Source organism: Camelina sativa, chromosome 13 (genome assembly GCF_030686135.1).
Source record: "Camelina sativa cultivar CO46 ecotype springtype chromosome 13, ASM3068613v1".
Classification (NCBI taxonomy): Eukaryota; Viridiplantae; Streptophyta; class Magnoliopsida; order Brassicales; family Brassicaceae; genus Camelina; species Camelina sativa.
In genome coordinates, this window is record NC_141892.1 from 2,893,779 (window position 1) to 2,912,124 (window position 18,346).

The 18,346-nt window shown below is 36.3% G+C and overlaps 7 protein-coding genes across 7 annotated transcripts; 2 read left to right on the top strand and 5 right to left on the bottom strand.

Moving 5' to 3' along the window:
• Positions 1 to 94: 94 nt before the first annotated feature.
• Positions 95 to 493, top strand: LOC147929144 (glutathione S-transferase T3-like). The gene has a single exon (XM_087482372.1). It carries the CDS (start codon positions 95 to 97, stop codon positions 491 to 493), a length of 399 nt encoding a protein of 132 aa, XP_087338498.1.
• Positions 494 to 4,437: 3,944 nt separating this feature from the next.
• Positions 4,438 to 6,352, bottom strand: LOC104734776 (uncharacterized). Its single transcript, XM_010454418.2, has 2 exons — positions 5,827 to 6,352; positions 4,438 to 5,575 (listed from the first exon to the last, which is right to left on the bottom strand). Exons 1-2 carry the CDS (start codon positions 6,294 to 6,296, stop codon positions 4,621 to 4,623), a joined length of 1,425 nt encoding a protein of 474 aa, XP_010452720.2. The 5' UTR covers positions 6,297 to 6,352; the 3' UTR covers positions 4,438 to 4,620.
• Positions 6,353 to 7,556: 1,204 nt separating this feature from the next.
• Positions 7,557 to 8,989, bottom strand: LOC104734777 (uncharacterized). The gene is made up of 2 exons (XM_010454419.3): positions 8,611 to 8,989; positions 7,557 to 8,335 (listed from the first exon to the last, which is right to left on the bottom strand). Exons 1-2 carry the CDS (start codon positions 8,865 to 8,867, stop codon positions 7,708 to 7,710), a joined length of 885 nt encoding a protein of 294 aa, XP_010452721.1. The 5' UTR covers positions 8,868 to 8,989; the 3' UTR covers positions 7,557 to 7,707.
• A 763-nt stretch (positions 8,990 to 9,752) lies between these two features.
• Positions 9,753 to 10,630, bottom strand: LOC104775558 (tapetal oleosin GRP-19). The gene is made up of 2 exons (XM_087480446.1): positions 10,335 to 10,630; positions 9,753 to 9,982 (listed from the first exon to the last, which is right to left on the bottom strand). Exons 1-2 carry the CDS (start codon positions 10,568 to 10,570, stop codon positions 9,922 to 9,924), a joined length of 297 nt encoding a protein of 98 aa, XP_087336572.1. The 5' UTR covers positions 10,571 to 10,630; the 3' UTR covers positions 9,753 to 9,921.
• Positions 10,631 to 11,533: 903 nt separating this feature from the next.
• On the bottom strand, positions 11,534 to 12,943 carry LOC104734781 (tapetal oleosin GRP-19-like). The gene is made up of 2 exons (XM_010454422.3): positions 12,452 to 12,943; positions 11,534 to 11,914 (listed from the first exon to the last, which is right to left on the bottom strand). The coding sequence occupies exons 1-2, from the start codon at positions 12,757 to 12,759 to the stop codon at positions 11,758 to 11,760; spliced, it is 465 nt and encodes a 154-aa protein (XP_010452724.1). The 5' UTR covers positions 12,760 to 12,943; the 3' UTR covers positions 11,534 to 11,757.
• A 466-nt stretch (positions 12,944 to 13,409) lies between these two features.
• LOC104734782 (uncharacterized) lies at positions 13,410 to 15,085 on the bottom strand. Its single transcript, XM_010454424.2, has 2 exons — positions 14,746 to 15,085; positions 13,410 to 14,354 (listed from the first exon to the last, which is right to left on the bottom strand). The coding sequence occupies exons 1-2, from the start codon at positions 15,051 to 15,053 to the stop codon at positions 13,520 to 13,522; spliced, it is 1,143 nt and encodes a 380-aa protein (XP_010452726.1). The 5' UTR covers positions 15,054 to 15,085; the 3' UTR covers positions 13,410 to 13,519.
• A 1,742-nt stretch (positions 15,086 to 16,827) lies between these two features.
• Positions 16,828 to 18,018, top strand: LOC147929145 (ethylene-responsive transcription factor ERF106). The gene has a single exon (XM_087481229.1). The coding sequence runs from the start codon at positions 17,247 to 17,249 to the stop codon at positions 17,856 to 17,858; it is 612 nt and encodes a 203-aa protein (XP_087337355.1). The 5' UTR covers positions 16,828 to 17,246; the 3' UTR covers positions 17,859 to 18,018.
• The last annotated feature ends 328 nt before the right edge of the window (positions 18,019 to 18,346 follow it).

Here is an 18,346-nt window from a genome sequence, read left to right on the forward strand (position 1 = left end):
TAACACACAAAAGTAAAATACACAAGTTCTTTCTTATAAACCCTTTAGGAATCTCTTTAATCCCTTTTAACACACACAAGTTCTTTATCACGATATGGATTCAGACGAGTTTATGAATCCATATCTTCCCTCCTCTAGCTATATGAACCTGTTACACAGCCAACTTGATAACCATAACCTCAAATACACTCCTCTTGATAGTCCATGTTCTGAAACTCCATCTGAACCCTCATCCGAACCTCCATTCCCTAAAGAAAATCGCAAGTCAAGGCATGCATGGTTACCAACAGATGATATCATGTTGGTCAGCGCTTGGCTCAACACTAGCAAGGATCGGATTACTTCCAACGAGCAAAGACGTGGAGCCTTTTGGGGGAGGATTGCAGATTACTTTGCATCCTGTCCGAATGCTGTTGGTCGGTCAAAGAGAGAGGCGAGTCACTGTAAGCAGAGGTGGGGGAGGATAAACGACTTGGTGTGCAAGTTATGGTAATTGGTTTTGTTATGTTATGGTAATTGGTTTGTCATTGTTATGGTAATTGGTTTTGTTATGTTATGGTAATTGGTTTTGTTATGTTATGGTAATTGGTTTGTCATTGTTATGGTAATTGGTTTTGTTATGTTATGGTAATTGGTTTTTCATTGTTATGGTAATTGGTTTTGTTATGTTATGGTAATTGGTTTTGTTACGTTATGGTAGTTGGTTTGTCATTCTTATGCAGGTCGACAAGAGGCAAGCACACCAAAAGTCACTCTTACTGTGTTTGTACAAGCACACCGTGTTTGTCATTACCGTGTTTGTACAAGTATTTTTGTTTTTTTGTACTCTTACCACATGTTTTTCTATCATTTTAGACCACATATTGTATCCAATGTTTATGTACCACAAAATTATAGTTTTACTTTGACATCAGAATTTTCTATATAATGTCCAAAGCAAGCACACAAAATATTCACACCAAACAGATTAAAACACTACTCCTTCTCAAAATTTAAAACACCAAAGCACCTTTCCATTATTTCCAAATTCTCTTCAAATGGCTTCTTCTTCCCACAATGATGTTGATGACATAATTGATGAATGTTTTAATCAAACATGTGATCAAATCAGCAACCAAGTTTGGCAAAATCTTATGGCTCCATCGGTTCAACAACAACGACCACCTAAACCAAGAAAAAAGCGAGTTTACATTGAAAGAAATCGAGAAGTCGGTCATGAGAACTTGTGGAATGATTATTTCAGTGATGATGCAACTTACCCACCCAACATGTTCCGACGCCGTTTTAGAATGAACAAGCCATTATTCATTCGTATTGTAGATAAACTCGCAAATGAAGTTCCCTTCTTTCAACAAAGGAGAGATGCTACCGGAAGGTTGGGTCTGCCTACATTGCAAAAGTGTACATCAGCAATTCATATGATGGCATATGGTTTTGCAGCTGATGCGGTTGATGAATACCTCCGTCTTTCTGAAACCATGGCGCTATCATGCTTGGAGAATTTTAAAGATTTAGTCATAACTTTATTTGGAGATGAGTACTTGAGAAGACCCACACCAGTAGATCTTCAACGACTACTCGACATTGGCGAGTTTCGTGGATTTCCCGGTATGATAGGAAGCATCGATTGTATGCATTGGGAGTGGAAGAATTGTCCCACCGCATGTAAATGTCAATACACCCGCGGATCTGGAAAGCCCACAATCATTTTAGAGGCGGTGGCTTCGTATGATCTCTGGATTTGGCATGCTTTCTTTGGATCACCAGGTACATTAAACGATATCAATATTCTTGATCCATCTCCAGTCTTTGATGATATTTTGCATGGTCGAGCTCCTAAAGTTAAATACAGTGTCAACGGACATGAGTATAAATTGGCTTACTACTTGACAGATGGTACTTATCCAAAATGAGCTACTTTTATCCAATCTATTCCGCTACCACAAACTCCAAAAGCCTCTTTATTTGTGAGACAACAAGAAGTTGTGCGTAAAGATGTAGAGCGTGCTTTTGGAGTTTTGCAGGCTCGATTTGCCATAGTCAAAAACTCGGCTCTTATTTGGGATAAGGTAAAAATTGGAAAAATAACGAGAGCGTCTATCATACTGCACAATATGATAGTAGAAGACGAACGAGATGGGTTCACTCTGTTTGATGAAAATGAATTCGCACAATTGCAATCAAATAGAGCTTCAGAAGTTGACTACACGCTTCCAACAACCAGACCTTCATGTGTTGAAACTATGCTCAAGATTCGAATGGATGTTCGTGATCGAGAAAAACATAAACGCTTGCAAGATGATTTGGTTGAGAACATTTGGGCAAAATTTGGAGCAAATCAGTATTAAAATTTATCATTTTCTCCATTTATGAATTGCACTTCTATTGTAATATGTATTAATGTTTTTATCATGTTTTGTATGTTTAAAAAATAATTAAATGCAATATTTTCTATTTTTATAAATTCTTAAATGTTTACACATTTATACCACTTATATTCTATTTATAATTTTTTTTAGGGTTTGTTAGCAAATTAGTACATTTTGGAAACTTAATTGGGAAACTAATACATTCACTATTTAAAATTAGAAAAGTAGGGTGTTTTGTAATAGAGAGTTTGTGAGATAGGGAGAAATGGTGGGGCATAGGTTTGGTGAGAAAATTACAAAAATGGGTATGTGTGGGTAAGAAATAAAGCTTTTTTTTTTTTCCTCCAATCATAATTATTCAAATAATTGTTAATATATATTTTTAGAAAACTTCTTAGATACAAAAAATACATTTTTTTCTTTACAATATGATATGAATTTTATTTAATAATTATTAAATATATTATATAAATCTTTTGTATTCATACACTTTAGTATGTGTACAGATGTCTATACAAATTATTATGTGTACAGATGTTTGTACACATTATTAACTTTACAGATGTAATTTATATAAAAACATTGCAGTACAAGCATATGTACAGACATTTGAAGCCTTAAGAATTAAACAAATTTCATCTGTACACATAATAGTGTGTACAAATATTTGTACACATGTTTGTACACTTAATTAGGTGTATGGATCTAAAATTTGTGAAAAAAATATTTAATATTATCAAATAAAATCACCAAGCAAAATGCATATCCAATTATAAAGAAAAAAACATAGAATCTTTTCTTTCTATTAAAATTTAGAATTTTTTTTAATTAGTCAGCATTTTTATTTTTAGATTATATGGAGCATATAATAAAGAAGAGAAAAAATTAAAAAGAAAATAAAAATAAAAGACTCAATGATATATATTGTAAATATTAAATGTTGATGAGAGTTAGAAAGTCTTGTGAACAGTATAAAACAGTAAAAATTGTGGAATTTGTTAATTGTAAATAGTGATTGTACTACTTTTACAATTATGTTTTGAAAACTGTTTATTTTGCCAAATATCTCTTTTTTTATTTAAAAAGTAATAGTTTCAAAAATAAGATACCCAAAATTAGAATCTACCATTGGAGAATTAAATTTTTCCTAAAAGATTATGCGTTTTTATATTCAAAACCATTCACAATTAATTCATAAAATATTTAAAAAGTGTTTAACAACCCCAAATTAAGAAACGACCAATAATCTTGCTCTTACATACAAAAAGTTAGAGATCTACAACACGTCACATTTGCATTCTTTTTCTTCTCCTTTTTTTTGGTCATGCATTTTGGACCTTCTTTTCTTTCTTGTTAAAAGCTCAAACATTAATTGTCGTGTTGCAATTCATGTTTACGGTCGGATCGGAACATCCTAAAATAGGTTCTTCGAAAGATAATCCACGGAGGCAAGATTTTGCTGAAGTTTGATGCTTGCAGTAAATCTAGATTCGGCTCAATGAAATTGTCATATGTTGATTTTTTTTTAAAAACCTCATAAAAATAAAATAATATATATATTCACATTAATACATATATGTGAGATGAATTTCAAGATTCTTGTGAGGTTGTCCGATCCAAGTGGGGCAGTTGGATAATACAAATAAAAAACTCTCGAACCAAATATGGATGTGTGCTGTTTTAGGTCTAATAGACCCAAATTCGAGTCCTATATATACTCTTCTTATACGTACTATTTTTGGAGAGAGCGGACAGAAACATTGGTCTTGGAACTTAAGAAACAGTGAATATATCCAAAGTCAGAAAATTTCTAGTTATGAAACAAAGCAGTGGAAATTTTTGGTCATTTTCAACAAGCCCAAACCGCTTTGTCATTTGAAATTTTTTCTGAATGAGAAATGTAAAATCTATTTCAACATAGAAAGTAACCAATCAAGCCTCCTCTCCTTCGGTTAACAGCCACGACTTCTTTCAATTTATATTCGTTTAACTATAATAAAATGCTTCCTTATAACTATTAACTCAAGCAAAGTCTACAACAGATCTTCAAATACTTTCAAGAAAGAAAGGTATAAAACTAGCATTCCCACATTATTATTATTTTTTAAATAAACATTGTATTATAGTATTTCTTGTTATCTTTATAATCAGATTCAACATTACATTTAACATAAAACGTTTTAGGAAGCCTTTCATAAAAATCTTGAATTAATGCACAGTGTTCTGCTTAATGTTGGAACACCAATGCCCTTTACTCCTCCTCCACGAAGCTGCCTCGACCTCCGGACATACCTCCACTTCCGTGTTTACCTCCGTATTTACTTTTGAACTTACCTCCGTATTTACTTTTGAGCTTAGCTCCGTATTTACTTTTGAGCTTATCTCTCAGTTTACCTCCTTGTTTACATCCTCCACCTCCGTGTTTACTTCCTCCACTTCCGGACATACTTCCTTCACCTCCAGACATACTTCGGCCTTCACTTCCAGACATACTTCCTTCACTTCCGGACATACTTCCTCCACTTCCGGACATACTTCCTCCACTTCCGGACATACCTTTTTTACTACTCTTGCCTCTTAGACCTTTAGATTTACTTCCTCCACTTTTAGATTTACGTCCGGACATACTGCCTCCGGATTTACTACCTCCAGATATACTACCTCCGGACATACTTCCTTCACTTCCGGACATACCTCCTTCACTTCCGGACATACCTCCTTTCTTTCCGAATTTACCCCCTAGACCTCCGGATTTACGTTTTCCACTCTTAGATTTACCTCCTCCACTTCCGGACATACCTTCGCTTCCGGACGACATACCTCCTTCACTTCCAGACATACCTCCGGACATACCTTTTTTACTTTTTGATTTACTTTTTTTACCTCCAAGTTTATGTTCTTTACTTTTAGATTTACTTCCTCGACCACCGGACATACCTTCATCCCCAGACGACGACGACAAACCTCCTTCACTGCCAGACATACCTCCTTTACTTCCAGATTTACCTTTCCCACCCCCCAATTTACCTAACCCTGGGATCATTTTACACCAAGCTGGCAGCTTAAACCCACCTTTAGACTTAGACTTTGATTTTGTCTTTGAATTTGACTTTGACTTTGAGATCAGAGTTTTATCTCCTCCTCCCGAAGTCGGTGGAAGTCCGGCTGGAGGTGGATTATTTTTCGCCTTTACTCCCAACCTACGCCTACATCACACAAACACGTTTGCATATATTATATATACGTCAGAGATTTGTTAAGAAAACAAATGATGTACAATATATTAATTTATTAATTACGTTGACAACTTTTACAAATGATGTTTCAAAAAAGGGAAAACATGTTGTGACATAAACTATATAACTTACTGTGTTTTCTTATGTATATGAATAAATATATAAGTATATATAAATTTCGAGTGATTCCAATATTATAATTTGTTTAATCAGGATCTTACTTAATGAGCCACATGATGAGACCAATTGCTGTCGCTCCAAAGGAGGCACCGGCCGTAAACCCTGTGCTTAAGACAGCCGTCGCTAACGTAGCGGGTACGAGAACGGGACTGAATATGATGAAAAGCGGTGTGCTTACGACTAATGCCACGGCAGAACCGGCGAGGGTTACACAGGCGAAGCCTAAGAAGACTACGGAGGCAACAGAAGCAATAATGATCTTAATAACCTCCAACAATGGCATGAGAAAAGAGAACATATTGAGAAAAGATAACTTTCTTCCCTCTCTCTCTGACAGAGACTGAGCTGATGATGGGTTTTGTGACAGAGACGGAAACATTCTGCCCTCTCTCATTGACAGAGACTGAGTTGATGATGGGTTTTGTGGCAGAGACAGAAAAGGAAACTTTCTGCCCTCTCTCATTGACAGAGACTGAGCTGACGATGGGTTTTGATTAAGTTCTTCGCTCATATTTTCTGATCGGATTGTTGTGTTTTGGTGATGAGAAGAGAGAGGGCTTTTATGAAGGAGTTGTGTGGTTTACTACGTGCACGGTACATATCCATGCTCCATGCAAAACGATTGGAGAGAATGGGAGACCTACGCTACGTCACGACACATTTTTTTTTTTAAATATCTCTTTTCTTTGTGTGTGTGCGCGCGCGTTGGGGTTGTCATGTTTCAAAAGAAAAGATGCTGTCATGTTTTTTAGGCCTTTTTTACAATTTATTCTTTCTTGGAAAAGAAACTAAGCTATTTTCTTTCATTCTATTGCTTTATGTCAAAGCGTAAAGAAAGGTTTGTTATTGTTACTTTGAGCCATCTACGTATATGCAATAAATGAGTTAAATGATACATTTTGGTACTTGATGAATTTTGATTTATTTTGATATAATTAAAAGATTGTTGGTGGAAACTGGCAATTGGTGAAACGATTTAGTACTATCTTTGTCTTTTTAACGCTAAAAATTAGAAGAATACACAACAGAAGTTTTGCTTAAAATCTGTTCAGAAAATAATATATGATAGTTTTCCCCGAAGACAGTTAGGGATTATATATATTGTTTGTTTTCTAACCAATCAACTCACAGCCTTTTTTTTGAGAAAAATTCAAGTGAGCATTGATACGGAATTAAGAAATCATCCCTTGTCTTCACCCTCTCCAAATCCAATAACCGTGAACGAGATCATCCCAGGAAGATGATCATGTTATCAGTGGATCATGTCAGTGCCCTAAAAAGACTGTTCAAGAAAACTATGATATGTCTATGGGTTAGAAATTATTGATTCCATTGTACTGAAAACGGATTGAGTTTGGTTAACGCTAACCGGATTCAATTTTTTCTTCTAAAGTTGGTCCAATTTATCTTGAAGGTTGTATAATAATGTATTGAAAAAAAAGCCTTAGGTATTACAAACTTGAACCAAGTAGAAGGGAGATATACTTGGTGTGGTGTGGATATATTACAAAACTTAAACCAACACATTTTAGTTAAAATAGTAAAAAGTTTAATTTGGAATTTAAAGAAAACAGAGAAACAATAATAGCAGTTTCATTTAAGAACAATAATTTCAATCTCTGCTAGGTTTCCCTTTGTTATTTATTTATTCAGGTAACATAGACACAACAATTTCAATGTCTCATGATTGAATCATTCACATAGATATATTCAATTGCTTTGATTAACTTGGATCCAGCCTCATTCATGTATGTTAGTACCGAAGAATTACTTCATATAAACAAATTTATAATGAAAAATGCGTGCAGTGTTTTATAGTACACATTAATACAAATGATATTAAGACATGTCAATAGGATAGCTACATTAGGTTTAATTTATGAAACCCAAATAATTAAGTTTCAATTTGCTACATATCATCCTTACGAACAAGCCCACGGTTTCTTTCCAGTCCCTCCCCCAGTTTTACATCCCGACGCTCCTCCAGCTGGTTTATCCCCCTTCGCTCCAACGGGTTTATCCCCTTTTGCTCCTCCGGGTTTATCCCCCTTCGCTCCAATGGGTTTACTCCCCTGCATTCCCCCGGATTTATTCCCTTTTGCTCCTCCGAGCTTATCCCCCTTGGCTCCTCCGAGCGTATCCCCCTTGGCTTCTCCGAGCTTATCTCCCTTGGCTCCAACGGGTTTATCCTCTTTCAATACTCCGTGTTTACTCCCCTTCGCTCCTCCGGGTTTATCCCCCTTCGCTCCACCGTGTTTACCTCCGGCTCCTCCCAGCTTATCCCCCTTGGCTCCTCCGTGTTTATCTCCCTTCGCTCCTCCGAGCTTATCCCCCTTGGCTCCTCCGAGCTTATCACCCTTGGCTCCTCCGGGTTTATTCCATGACGCTCCTCCGGATTTCTTCCCCAAAGTTCCTCCCGACGTTCCTCCCGACGCTCCCCCTGCAATACCTCCTGGTGGTTTATCTCCTGACGTTGCTCCCGGTATATCTGCTTTGGTTGGGGCTCCCTTAGGAGGTGGATTGTTCTTTGGTTTTACTCCAATCCTATATCTACATCACACACACAAACACACCAAGTGTATATATATCAAACTATTTAGAAACTCTTTGTTCTGAAAATTGCATTATGCAGGTTCGTTGTAGATTAATATGCCTTATATAACACTTTTGAGTATAAAAGGACGTATAATACGTGTCCACGTGAAAAAACTAATATATAAGCATAAAACTAATATATAAGCATGAAACTTAAGAATTTTCGATAAGGTTTCTTTAAATTTCGAGGAAAATATAATAGTAAATTAAATGATTTAAATTTTTTTTACTTAAATAGCCAAAATACGAGAGCAAATGCCGTCACTACGAGGGCGGCGGCGCCCACAACCCCGCCGACTACGAGAGTAGTGGTTATAGTGGCTGGTACGAGAATCGGACTGAAGATGACAAAAAGAGGTGTGGCTATGATTAGTCCTACGACTGAGCCGCCGAGGCTTATACCGGCGAACACTAAGAAGACTACAGATGCTATGGCAGCGATAACCACCTGAAAAAGCTGTACAACTGGGATGAGAAACGAGAGCATTTTGTGAATTACGTTTGATCTCTATGGTTTCTAGCTACTCTAATCGGATGGTTGTGGAAAGATAGAGGGCTTTATTATAAAAAGAGTTGTGGGGGTGTACGTGCACGGTACGGTACACATGCACGCTCCATGCAAAACGATGGAAATAAATAGGGCCTTACGTCACGCCAAATTTGCTTCTACTTCTAATTGTGTGGTGTCACGTATTTTTCTAGAGGAGTTTTCTGTATATTGAAAGTATGATAAAATAAAATAAATTAGAGTACTTTTCTATATGTTTGCTCAGGTCCATTGTTTAAAGAAAATCAAAGCCTAATTACAAGCAATATGACCCGAAAAATGGACCAGGTTAAATAACCTTTGAGTATTAGTAGAGTTGTCCGTGGCAGCAACTTGCTCAGTTCTCACATTCTTGGCAGCTCTAACTCGATAAACTTAGTCACAGTTTACATTTTGTTCACACTTTATATAATTATATTTATTATGTATCACTTGATTAAACATTTTTCTTTAGTGCTCGTATTTTAGTAGATCTAGAAATCAAATAATCTTCTGGGTATTGTAGTTTCGTGTAAATAGCTGTTTTCATAATTTCAACGAATCAACCTTTAGGCCAAATTCTTCTTTTTTTGTTTTCTCTTTTTGCCTTAAAAACGTTTTTTTTTTCTGTCATAGGTTTTTTTTTTTTTTTTGCAATTACACGTTTAAAAGCCTTTTCCAAACATTTCTCATTTATTAGTCATAACCGGTGATATATTAGTCATTAGTCAATACATGTTTTATTTGTAGTCGAATATACCGGTGATTCGGTTAGTGCTTAGGCTAGCTTGCATCACATCCCAAAATTCGTATATGACACTCTCACAATGATATTACTCCATGAAAAAAACAAGAAAATGAGTACATTTATTATACTTTTTGTAACATTCGATATACATCAATGGAATGATACTGGAGATATCCGGGGGTAACTAGTATTTTATTACAGAGAGGATGGGTAAATTTTTATTTTATTTATGGGACCCCAGCAGTTAAGTCTGTTCAAGTTCCTCCATTACGGACTAGACGGTGGCGTCAATCCTGGAACTTTTGGCGGATCCTTCCCTGTACGTTTCCTACACACAATTATATACTTCTGATTATTAAAAATTCGTTGACTCGTTGTACAAAATTGTTTTTTTTTTCGTTTTATTTAATCAAAAGAACGACCAGGTTTGAACCAAAGTGTTGCCAAACTAAAACCGAACTTGAAAAGAATGATAAGAGTTTTAGTAAGGTTATACATTCTCAATACCAATAACTATACCAAATATAACCGAATGTTCACCCCTTGAAATGTATATTATTATATGTACGTATGAGCATGCATATATATATATGAAACTAAATTCCATGAAGATACATATGCCTAAAACTACATATGAATATAAGTAAAACAAAATGGGCGAGTGGTTTTCAATAGTTTACTTGTAGAGCCACATAAGGATGGAGATAGCCGTGGCACCAAAGGAGCCGGAGGCGGTGAAACCTGAAGCTAGCAATGTAGTGGCTATAGTCGCTGGCACGAGAACCGGACTGAAAATGACAAAAAGCGGTGTGCTTATGACAAATGCGACCACTGAGCCGCCGAGGGTTATACCAGCGAATGTCAAAAGAGCTAGTGCACACCCGGCGGCGAAAACCGCCTGAACAATCTCAAACATCTTTGGGATGATCAAATTAAACGGCTGGGATTTCTCTCTGATCGAATGATTTGTGATTTGGTGATGGGAAGAACTGGGGTTTTATCAATAACTAGTGGAAGTCTACGTGAACGCTACGCTTCACATTCAGTCTCCATGCAAAACGATCTGAATGAAAAATGGAAAATGTGTTACGTCACGTCATAATTTGTCTCCTTTTTTTTAATATGGATTGCCACGGTTTTTGGCCTTTTCCTAGATTTGATTTTGGAGATATATATGCTATGATCTTGATTTCGTATCCCTAACTCTTTTTTTTTAACTAGAGAATAATACAGACATATATTTGTGGTTTTAAGAACGACAAATTACAAAATTAATTCCTGACAATTACATTTTTCCTAAGAAAATTTGTAACGAAAAAAATCCTTTAACAATGGTAATTAACAAGAATCAGAGTTCCATAAAAGGGAAAATATTGAATACAGTAACAATTTTTCAACTATTAGTATGATGGGTTTTTCCCAATCCCAATAGTAACAGAAACAAATCTTATTATTGGAATAAGTTGACCCGGAAAAAAAAATGTTATTGGAAACAATTTGGTACCGATTTTTTTTTAATATATATATCGTAAATCAGAAAGATGTAAAAAAGATAAGCTTCGAACGAATATTTCATTTGAGGTAATTATGGCTCTATTTCAGCACGACATTGACCATAGACAATAACTGATTACATGACTAAATTTTGTAACTGATTCGATTTAAATTAAATGGTAGAATGATGAAATATATATATGTTAAAGGCATATATTATCAGCATGGAGTTCCAGCCAGGGACTAATTTGGTCGGTTCTTCCTTTACACAGTGGTCAGTAATGGTCACTGCTTAGACTGTTTTAATTTGTAAATAATTTTCGATTTTCCCCTTGACGGAGCGGCAACAATAACAACGGATCGCTGGTTAGACTATCTCGAAATATTCATCTAAAGTTAATATCATATATAAACCTCGTTTAAAAATACTACTATAACAATAAACACGAATACATTTGTTATTGTTTCCGTAGCACACAGCATACATTAATAGAATGACATTTGAGAAATTAAATTTCATCAGCACGTAATTAATATTTAGCAACAAAAAAAGTGGATAAATAATTAGTTTATGGAATTTCAGTATCATCCTTTGTTTATGTCCTTGACTTATTTTCCCGATTTAGCTGCCGGTTTAGCTGCTGGTTTTTTTGCTGGTTTTGCTGCTTCACCTCCTGCAGCTCCACCTGCTGCTGGGGCAGCTGCAGCTCCTCCACCAGCCGGTGTCAATCCTGGAATTTTTGGCGGCTCTTTACCCGTCAATTTCCTAGACACAAAAACAAAGTCTGGTTATAAAAAGTTGTGGTAACATAGATTTCATACTTACGGCTCAAAGCTGTTCGCCATCAAGCAACTTTAATATCTGTACGAGACTTTGTTGATATATCATACATATAAACATTTACAGCAACGCAAAGGAAAAAATGATATAAGTATATGGAATATGTAAAATTATGAAACTAAACAATTTTCAAATATAATCAAACGAACAATTTTAAGTATCTTTAGAACCATTACACTACTAATCAACTACTTGTTCAATAATAAAGATTAGAAAAATGTTTTATTCCGTCAAAAACAAATTCTTGAAATACAACCATTTTTATTCGGTCAATACTCTCACGTAATGTATAGTTGGAACTTATATATGTATAATAAAATAGTAAAGCAGATATTAATCTTCACAAAGATAACAAGATACATTATATTAGCGTCGGAATAAAATTTTAAAATCTTGTGCATGTGCGCATACGTATACGTATTAATAATAAAAATGAATGTTTAGTGGGTTAGTGTTAATTACTTGTAGAGCCACAAGATGATGGTGAGAGCCGTCACACCGGAGCTACCTCCGGCCATTAAACCCGAAGCAAGAATAGTGGTGGTAATACCTGCGGGTACGAGAACCGGGCTGAATAGGAGGAACAGCGGCATGGAGGCGACGAATGCCACGGCTGTGCCGGTTAGAGATAGACCGGCCAGTAACAAGAGGAATATTGCGGCTTGTGTTGCTAACATAGCCGTCATAACACCCTTAAGCGTCGGCCTTTGGGATCGTACTACTACTTTCTCGCGTTTTTTCTTGCCGAACAACAATTTGAGGAAAACCATTGTCGCTTGATCGGATGATGATTGTGAGATTTCACGAATTTGGAGAGTGGTTTTTAATGAGAGAAGAGGTAATGGTGTGGTCTACGTGCACGGCACGTGCTCACCCCATGCGAAACGATGCGGGTGAATGCGTTGAGCTCTACGTCACGTCACGTCAATGCCTCTCTTTTTTTGTTGGTTCGTCACATTTTCTTGGCCTCTTTTTTTTTTTTATATTATAAGTCTTCTTTGAATAAATGAATTATACTATCAAAATCATTTTGATTCCGTACGTATATTGTTCGTTTGATTCAGTTAGATATGGTTTTAACAAGAGTTGTTTTGGCTGTGTTTTATCTTACATGTGCTAAATTTCGATATAATAAAACAAGGACCAAGTTTTATTGAATGTTCTTATTAAATGGCGCATTACATGTGTAGAAATTAACAAAGTGGTGAAGCTGTGTATCCGTATGGTAAGACGATGCTAAGCGAATTTGTACCAAATGATTTGATTTTGAGGTTTGGATAGGGGAATAACTCGAGTGGTCTCAAACAGAGGGTGATCAGAATCTTCAATAGACAATATGATAACTTTTGACATCCGATAATTTGAATGTGATAAGATGTTATATATAAAAAGATTCATATAATAAGATATTTGAGACTAGTTTTTCAACACAAACAAAGGTTGATTCAAAAGATTTATTTTTCGAAATTGTCCAATGATTATATATTTAACTTTTCCATATTATCCCTTACATATGTTTTTTTTTTCTTTTCATTTTTTCGGTTTAGCTTTAGATGCGGGTTTAGCTGTCGGTTTAGCTGCCGATTTAGATGCCACTTTTGTTGTCGGTTTTGCTGCTGGTTTTGCTGCAGGTTTGACTGATGGTTTAATTGATGGTTTAGCTGCCGGTTTAGTTGATGGTTTAGTTGCTGGTTTTGCTGTCGATTTCGTTGGTGACTTAGCTGATGGCTTAGCTTTCGGTTTTGATGTCGATTCTTTCGCCGGTTTAGAAGTTGGTTTAGGCGTCGCTTTAGCTGATGACTTAGCTTTCGGTTTTGATGTCGATTCTTTCGCCGGTTTAGTTTTCGGCTTAGTTGTCGGTTCAATTGTAGGTTTAGATGTCGGTTTAAATGATGGTATACTTATCGGTTTAGCTGTATATGGCGCTGGTAAAGCACCACCAGTCGGTGCAGCTCCCCCTGATGCAGCTCCAACAGGTGCAGCTCCTAATGATGCATCTCCAACCGGTGCGGCTCCACCCGATGCATCTCCAACCGGTGCGGCTCCAACCGATGCATCCCCAGCCGGTGTGGCTCCACCCGAGGCATCACCGGTCAATGTGGCTCCACCCGATGCATCCCCAGTCAGTGGGGCTCCAGATGATGTATCTCCAGCTGGATCAGCTCCAATCGATGCAGTTCCACCTGATGCATCTCCTCCCGATAAAGTTCCATCGGGTGTAGCTCCACCCGGTGTAGTTACATCCGGTGTTGCTCCGCCCGGTGCAGCACCACCCGGTACATCTCCACTTGGTGTAGCTCCAGTCGGTGCATCTCCACTCGGTATCAATCCTGGAATTTTTGGCGGGTCCTTCCCAGTAATTTTCCTACACACAAATAGATATGTATGGTTTTCATATTTTTACTAATTACAGCTCAAAATTGTTCGCCACCAAACAACTTTATAATCTACTACTATACTGTTGATGCATACAAATATATATATGACAATGCGCAGATGAAAGCTCCAAATAGCAATTTAAAACAAAAGTGGACGATATAAAACGAAAGTTCAATGATTGTGTTTTATATGCATATAAAAAAATTTGGAAAATCAGATATTAGTCACCAAAATAACCCCAAATGCTAGATCAGCGAGTAAAGAATTCAAAAATGTATTTACTTTTTTCTATAAAGGAGAATTCGAAAATGTTGCATGTGCATACATATTAATTAATAAAAAAATAAATAAATGTTTTCTGGGTTAGTGTTAGTTACTTGTAGAGCCAAATTAAGATGGTGAGAACTGTCACACCTGAGGTGCCTCCAGCCATTAAACCTGAAGCAAGAACAGCGGCGCTGATACCCGCTGGCACGAGAACCGGGCTGAATACAAGGAATAGCGGCATGGAGGCTGCTAATGCAACGGCTGTGCCAACTAGGGATAGACCGGCCAGCAACAAGAGGAATACTGCGGCTGTGGTGGCAAAAAACGCTGTCAAAACACCCTTAATCGTCGGCTTTTGGGATCGCACCTTTTTGCGTTTTTTCTTGCCAAACAACATTTTTAATGGCCAGAGTATCATACTTATTTTACCGGAATGGTTGTGAGATTTGATATTTCATGAATTAAGAAGAGTGGGTTTTATCTTATGAATCGAGGTATGGTCTACGTGCACGTACGTGCTACCCCATGCGTAACGATGCGAGTGACTATTGAACTCTACGTCATCTCAATGCATCTTCTTCTTCTTTTGTTTGGGTTGCCACATTTTTTGGGCCTCTATGCTTCTTCTTTTTTTTTCTCGCTTTCTTGTAAACTACAGTTGTGGGTGTTTTGGTTAATTTTCGGATTCTGTTTGGGTAGGCTGGTTTGACTAGTTTGATTTTCGTTAAATATGATTCGAATTATTATGCTATACCCAAAGTCATTTTGATTCGGTTTGAGTACAAATTTAGTTTTTGGTGTGGTTTTGTTAAAGTTTTCTTTTCGGTTGTATTTTACATGCATGTGTTAAATTTCTATTAAAAAAATGAATTAGTATTGTTAGCTAATTGAACTATTAATGTTAAGTGTTCTCAAACTTTGATTATTGGAATACAAAAGATTCCAACTTATAGAAACAATGTAATTAATGTGCCTAATAGCAGTGCATTCCATGTAACTACTGTAGGTTCTGTAGCTGTAGTATTAGTATGTGCAAGTGGTCGATCTAAGAGTCACCTAATACAATTCAATTTATACTTTTCCCGGAATGATGTTGGTGGTTGAAATAGGACAGTCTCTTAAATACCTGTTTGTGTTTCCTTTTTTTTTTTTTTCTTTTTCTTATGGAGTATTATTATATTACAATACAAAATTTACTTCATTTAGCCTATGATGAGCAGTGAGCAACATAAAAGATATCTTGAATTTTCAGTAATCTCTGTAAAATTTAGAACGATAATTAAGAAAAACTCGTAAAGACTGTGGATACTTTTTTTAAATGTTTTTGTTTTCCAAATAATTCTTCTATATTAAAGTTGTATCCCATATAAAATAAAATAAAAATACATTAGGTTGTTCTATATATCTGAAACTACTTTTAAAAATTAATAGTCTAGGTGTGACCATATTCAATTATGAACATAAAAGTGATTAACATATCATTGACACAACCAATAATGGATGATGGCGCAAATAGGACATCTAAACTAATCATATTTTATGAAAAAAGGAGGGTGGATTAGGTTTAATTGTTGTCGAGTTCTACAAATTAATTAAAAATTCCAAAAAATCAAGTTGCTGCAAATCATTTCTCACCAGGAGAGGCCTACCAGGGGAAACAACTTGATTGTGCTGTCTTTCCTCTTTAATAATAAGAACTACATCTTTTGGGATGAGCTCCCTGAAGCCAATCCGGATGTGATACGTAGACGTTGGAATGGTGTACGACAAGTTCGACGAATAATTTGATTTCCCGATACTCTCACCAAAGAGTTTCGAAAACGTGATAAGTAGTCTTCTGTTAAATGTTTCATTAGTTCTACTTCTACTTGAAACGTGATAAATGGTCCTTTGTTAAATGTTAGATTCAGTTTTAACATGTTTCATTAGTTATACACAATGGTAGAAGGACTACATAAAAAGTAAAGATGAATACTACAAAATTACGTGACTTGGTAAAGAAACAAAACATCTGAAATTATTTCGTCGTTATGCATAATACCAATAATAATAAATTGGAATGAAAACAAAAATAATAATGAGATGTTAGGGAAAAAAAAACGAAACAAAAATAAATAAAATATGCAATGCCGTTGAGAATCAAATGGTTTTAAAATAGTCAGCATCAGAGGTAAAAGACAAGTTGAGCATTAAAAATGAGAAGATTCATCGTTTACAACCAAAATGTAAATACCAAAAAGCTTAGCTTTGAATTTGATTACAGTTTTTTCTTTGCTGTGTGGAAGTGTCACGTCACACAACAACAACTTGGGTGAAGGCGTCCTTATAAAAAGGTGGACGTTGTCTTCATAAATTTGTATTAATTGAATCATACTTATGGCCCATCTCTAAAACCACTAATTAAAGAGAGCGACAAAACCAGAGTTTGTGTGTCCCTACCCCATCCATGGCTGCTAAGAACTTGTGATACCTTCTTGTCTCCTTCCTCTTCTCTTTCCCTCTTTTATATAACAACCAAAATATCAGAGCTTTTGTTCAATCATCACTTGCAGGTTCACTCTCTCTCTCTCTCTCTCTCTCTCTCTCTAATTTTATCTGTCAAAAAAAAAAAATGGCGACTATTGAGGAAAGCTCTGATTTCGAAGCTGTACAGAAGAATCTCTTTGAAGACTTCATGGTTTCTGATGGTTTCATGGGAGATTTTGACTTTGATGCTTCTTTTCTCTCCGGACTTTGGTGTATAGAACCTCAGGCTCCTAAACAAGAACCTGATTCTCCAGTTCTTGATCCGGATTCTTTCGTCAACGAGTTTCTGCAAGTGGAAGCTAAATCATCACCAGAGCTGAATACATCATCATCAACATATGAGACTGATCAGTGTGTGAAAAAGGCTGAGAGGTTTAAAGAAGAAGCAGAAACGAGACATTACAGAGGAGTGAGACGAAGGCCCTGGGGGAAATTTGCAGCAGAGATTCGAGATCCGGCAAAGAAAGGATCAAGGATCTGGCTAGGAACATTTGAGAGTGATGTTGATGCTGCAAGAGCCTATGACTGTGCAGCTTTCAAGCTCCGGGGAAGAAAAGCCGTGCTCAACTTCCCTCTTGACGCCGGGAAATATGAAGCTCCGGCGAATTCAGGAAGGAAAAGGAAGAGAAGTGATGTGCAGGAGGAGCTTCAAAGAACTCAGAGCAATTCATCTTCATCGTCCTGTGATGCATTTTAACATTTTAAGAGTGTGAGAAGTTTCCTTAAGTTGTATAAATTAATTGTACAAAGGAAATGAACTGTGTAGCTAGGTTAGTGTGCCTTGCAACAAATGTGTATGGATGTTCTGTTAATTCATGTCCCTAAGATTTACATCTTATTGATAAGAAAATTATCAAGTTCCAGATCTCTAAATAACCTAACTAGTTTGTAATTTATGAGTCAATGGTTCATGAAACAATCAAGGTCTCAATCAGTCAATCTCACACATAGAAACTTCAATGAAACAGCTTGAACAAGTGAGTGTACCTAATATGTTCTCACAAGAGGAGAATAGGGAGTGAATCAAGATGAGCAAGTTGCATGAATGTAGTAGCAAATATTTGTCTCATAGGTTAGATACAAGTCAGCACTCATGGACCACACAAGCTACAGAGAGATGAAAGAGAGATGCACAACTTGCAAATGCAGAATAAACAGAGCAGAGATATTTATCTAAATATCTAC

What these genes read in the sequence shown, in the direction of transcription:
- LOC147929144 (XM_087482372.1), top strand. Translation starts at nt 95, where the DNA reads ATGGATTCAGACGAGTTTATGAATCCATATCTTCCCTCCTCTAGCTAT.
- LOC104734776 (XM_010454418.2), bottom strand. Translation starts at nt 6,296, where the DNA reads ATGAGCGAAGAACTTAATCAAAACCCATCGTCAGCTCAGTCTCTGTCA. An exon ending in CTCATCATGTGGCTCATTAA is followed by an intron (nt 5,576 to 5,826) that starts GTAAGATCCTGA and finishes TGTGTGATGTAG; the next exon opens with GCGTAGGTTGGGAGTAAAGG.
- LOC104734777 (XM_010454419.3), bottom strand. Translation starts at nt 8,867, where the DNA reads ATGCTCTCGTTTCTCATCCCAGTTGTACAGCTTTTTCAGGTGGTTATC. An exon ending in CTCGTATTTTGGCTATTTAA is followed by an intron (nt 8,336 to 8,610) that starts GTAAAAAAAATT and finishes TGTGTGATGTAG; the next exon opens with ATATAGGATTGGAGTAAAAC.
- LOC104775558 (XM_087480446.1), bottom strand. Translation starts at nt 10,570, where the DNA reads ATGTTTGAGATTGTTCAGGCGGTTTTCGCCGCCGGGTGTGCACTAGCT. An exon ending in ATCCTTATGTGGCTCTACAA is followed by an intron (nt 9,983 to 10,334) that starts GTAAACTATTGA and finishes AATTGTGTGTAG; the next exon opens with GAAACGTACAGGGAAGGATC.
- LOC104734781 (XM_010454422.3), bottom strand. Translation starts at nt 12,759, where the DNA reads ATGGTTTTCCTCAAATTGTTGTTCGGCAAGAAAAAACGCGAGAAAGTA. An exon ending in ATCATCTTGTGGCTCTACAA is followed by an intron (nt 11,915 to 12,451) that starts GTAATTAACACT and finishes TTTTGTGTCTAG; the next exon opens with GAAATTGACGGGTAAAGAGC.
- LOC104734782 (XM_010454424.2), bottom strand. Translation starts at nt 15,053, where the DNA reads ATGATACTCTGGCCATTAAAAATGTTGTTTGGCAAGAAAAAACGCAAA. An exon ending in ATCTTAATTTGGCTCTACAA is followed by an intron (nt 14,355 to 14,745) that starts GTAACTAACACT and finishes ATTTGTGTGTAG; the next exon opens with GAAAATTACTGGGAAGGACC.
- LOC147929145 (XM_087481229.1), top strand. Translation starts at nt 17,247, where the DNA reads ATGGCGACTATTGAGGAAAGCTCTGATTTCGAAGCTGTACAGAAGAAT.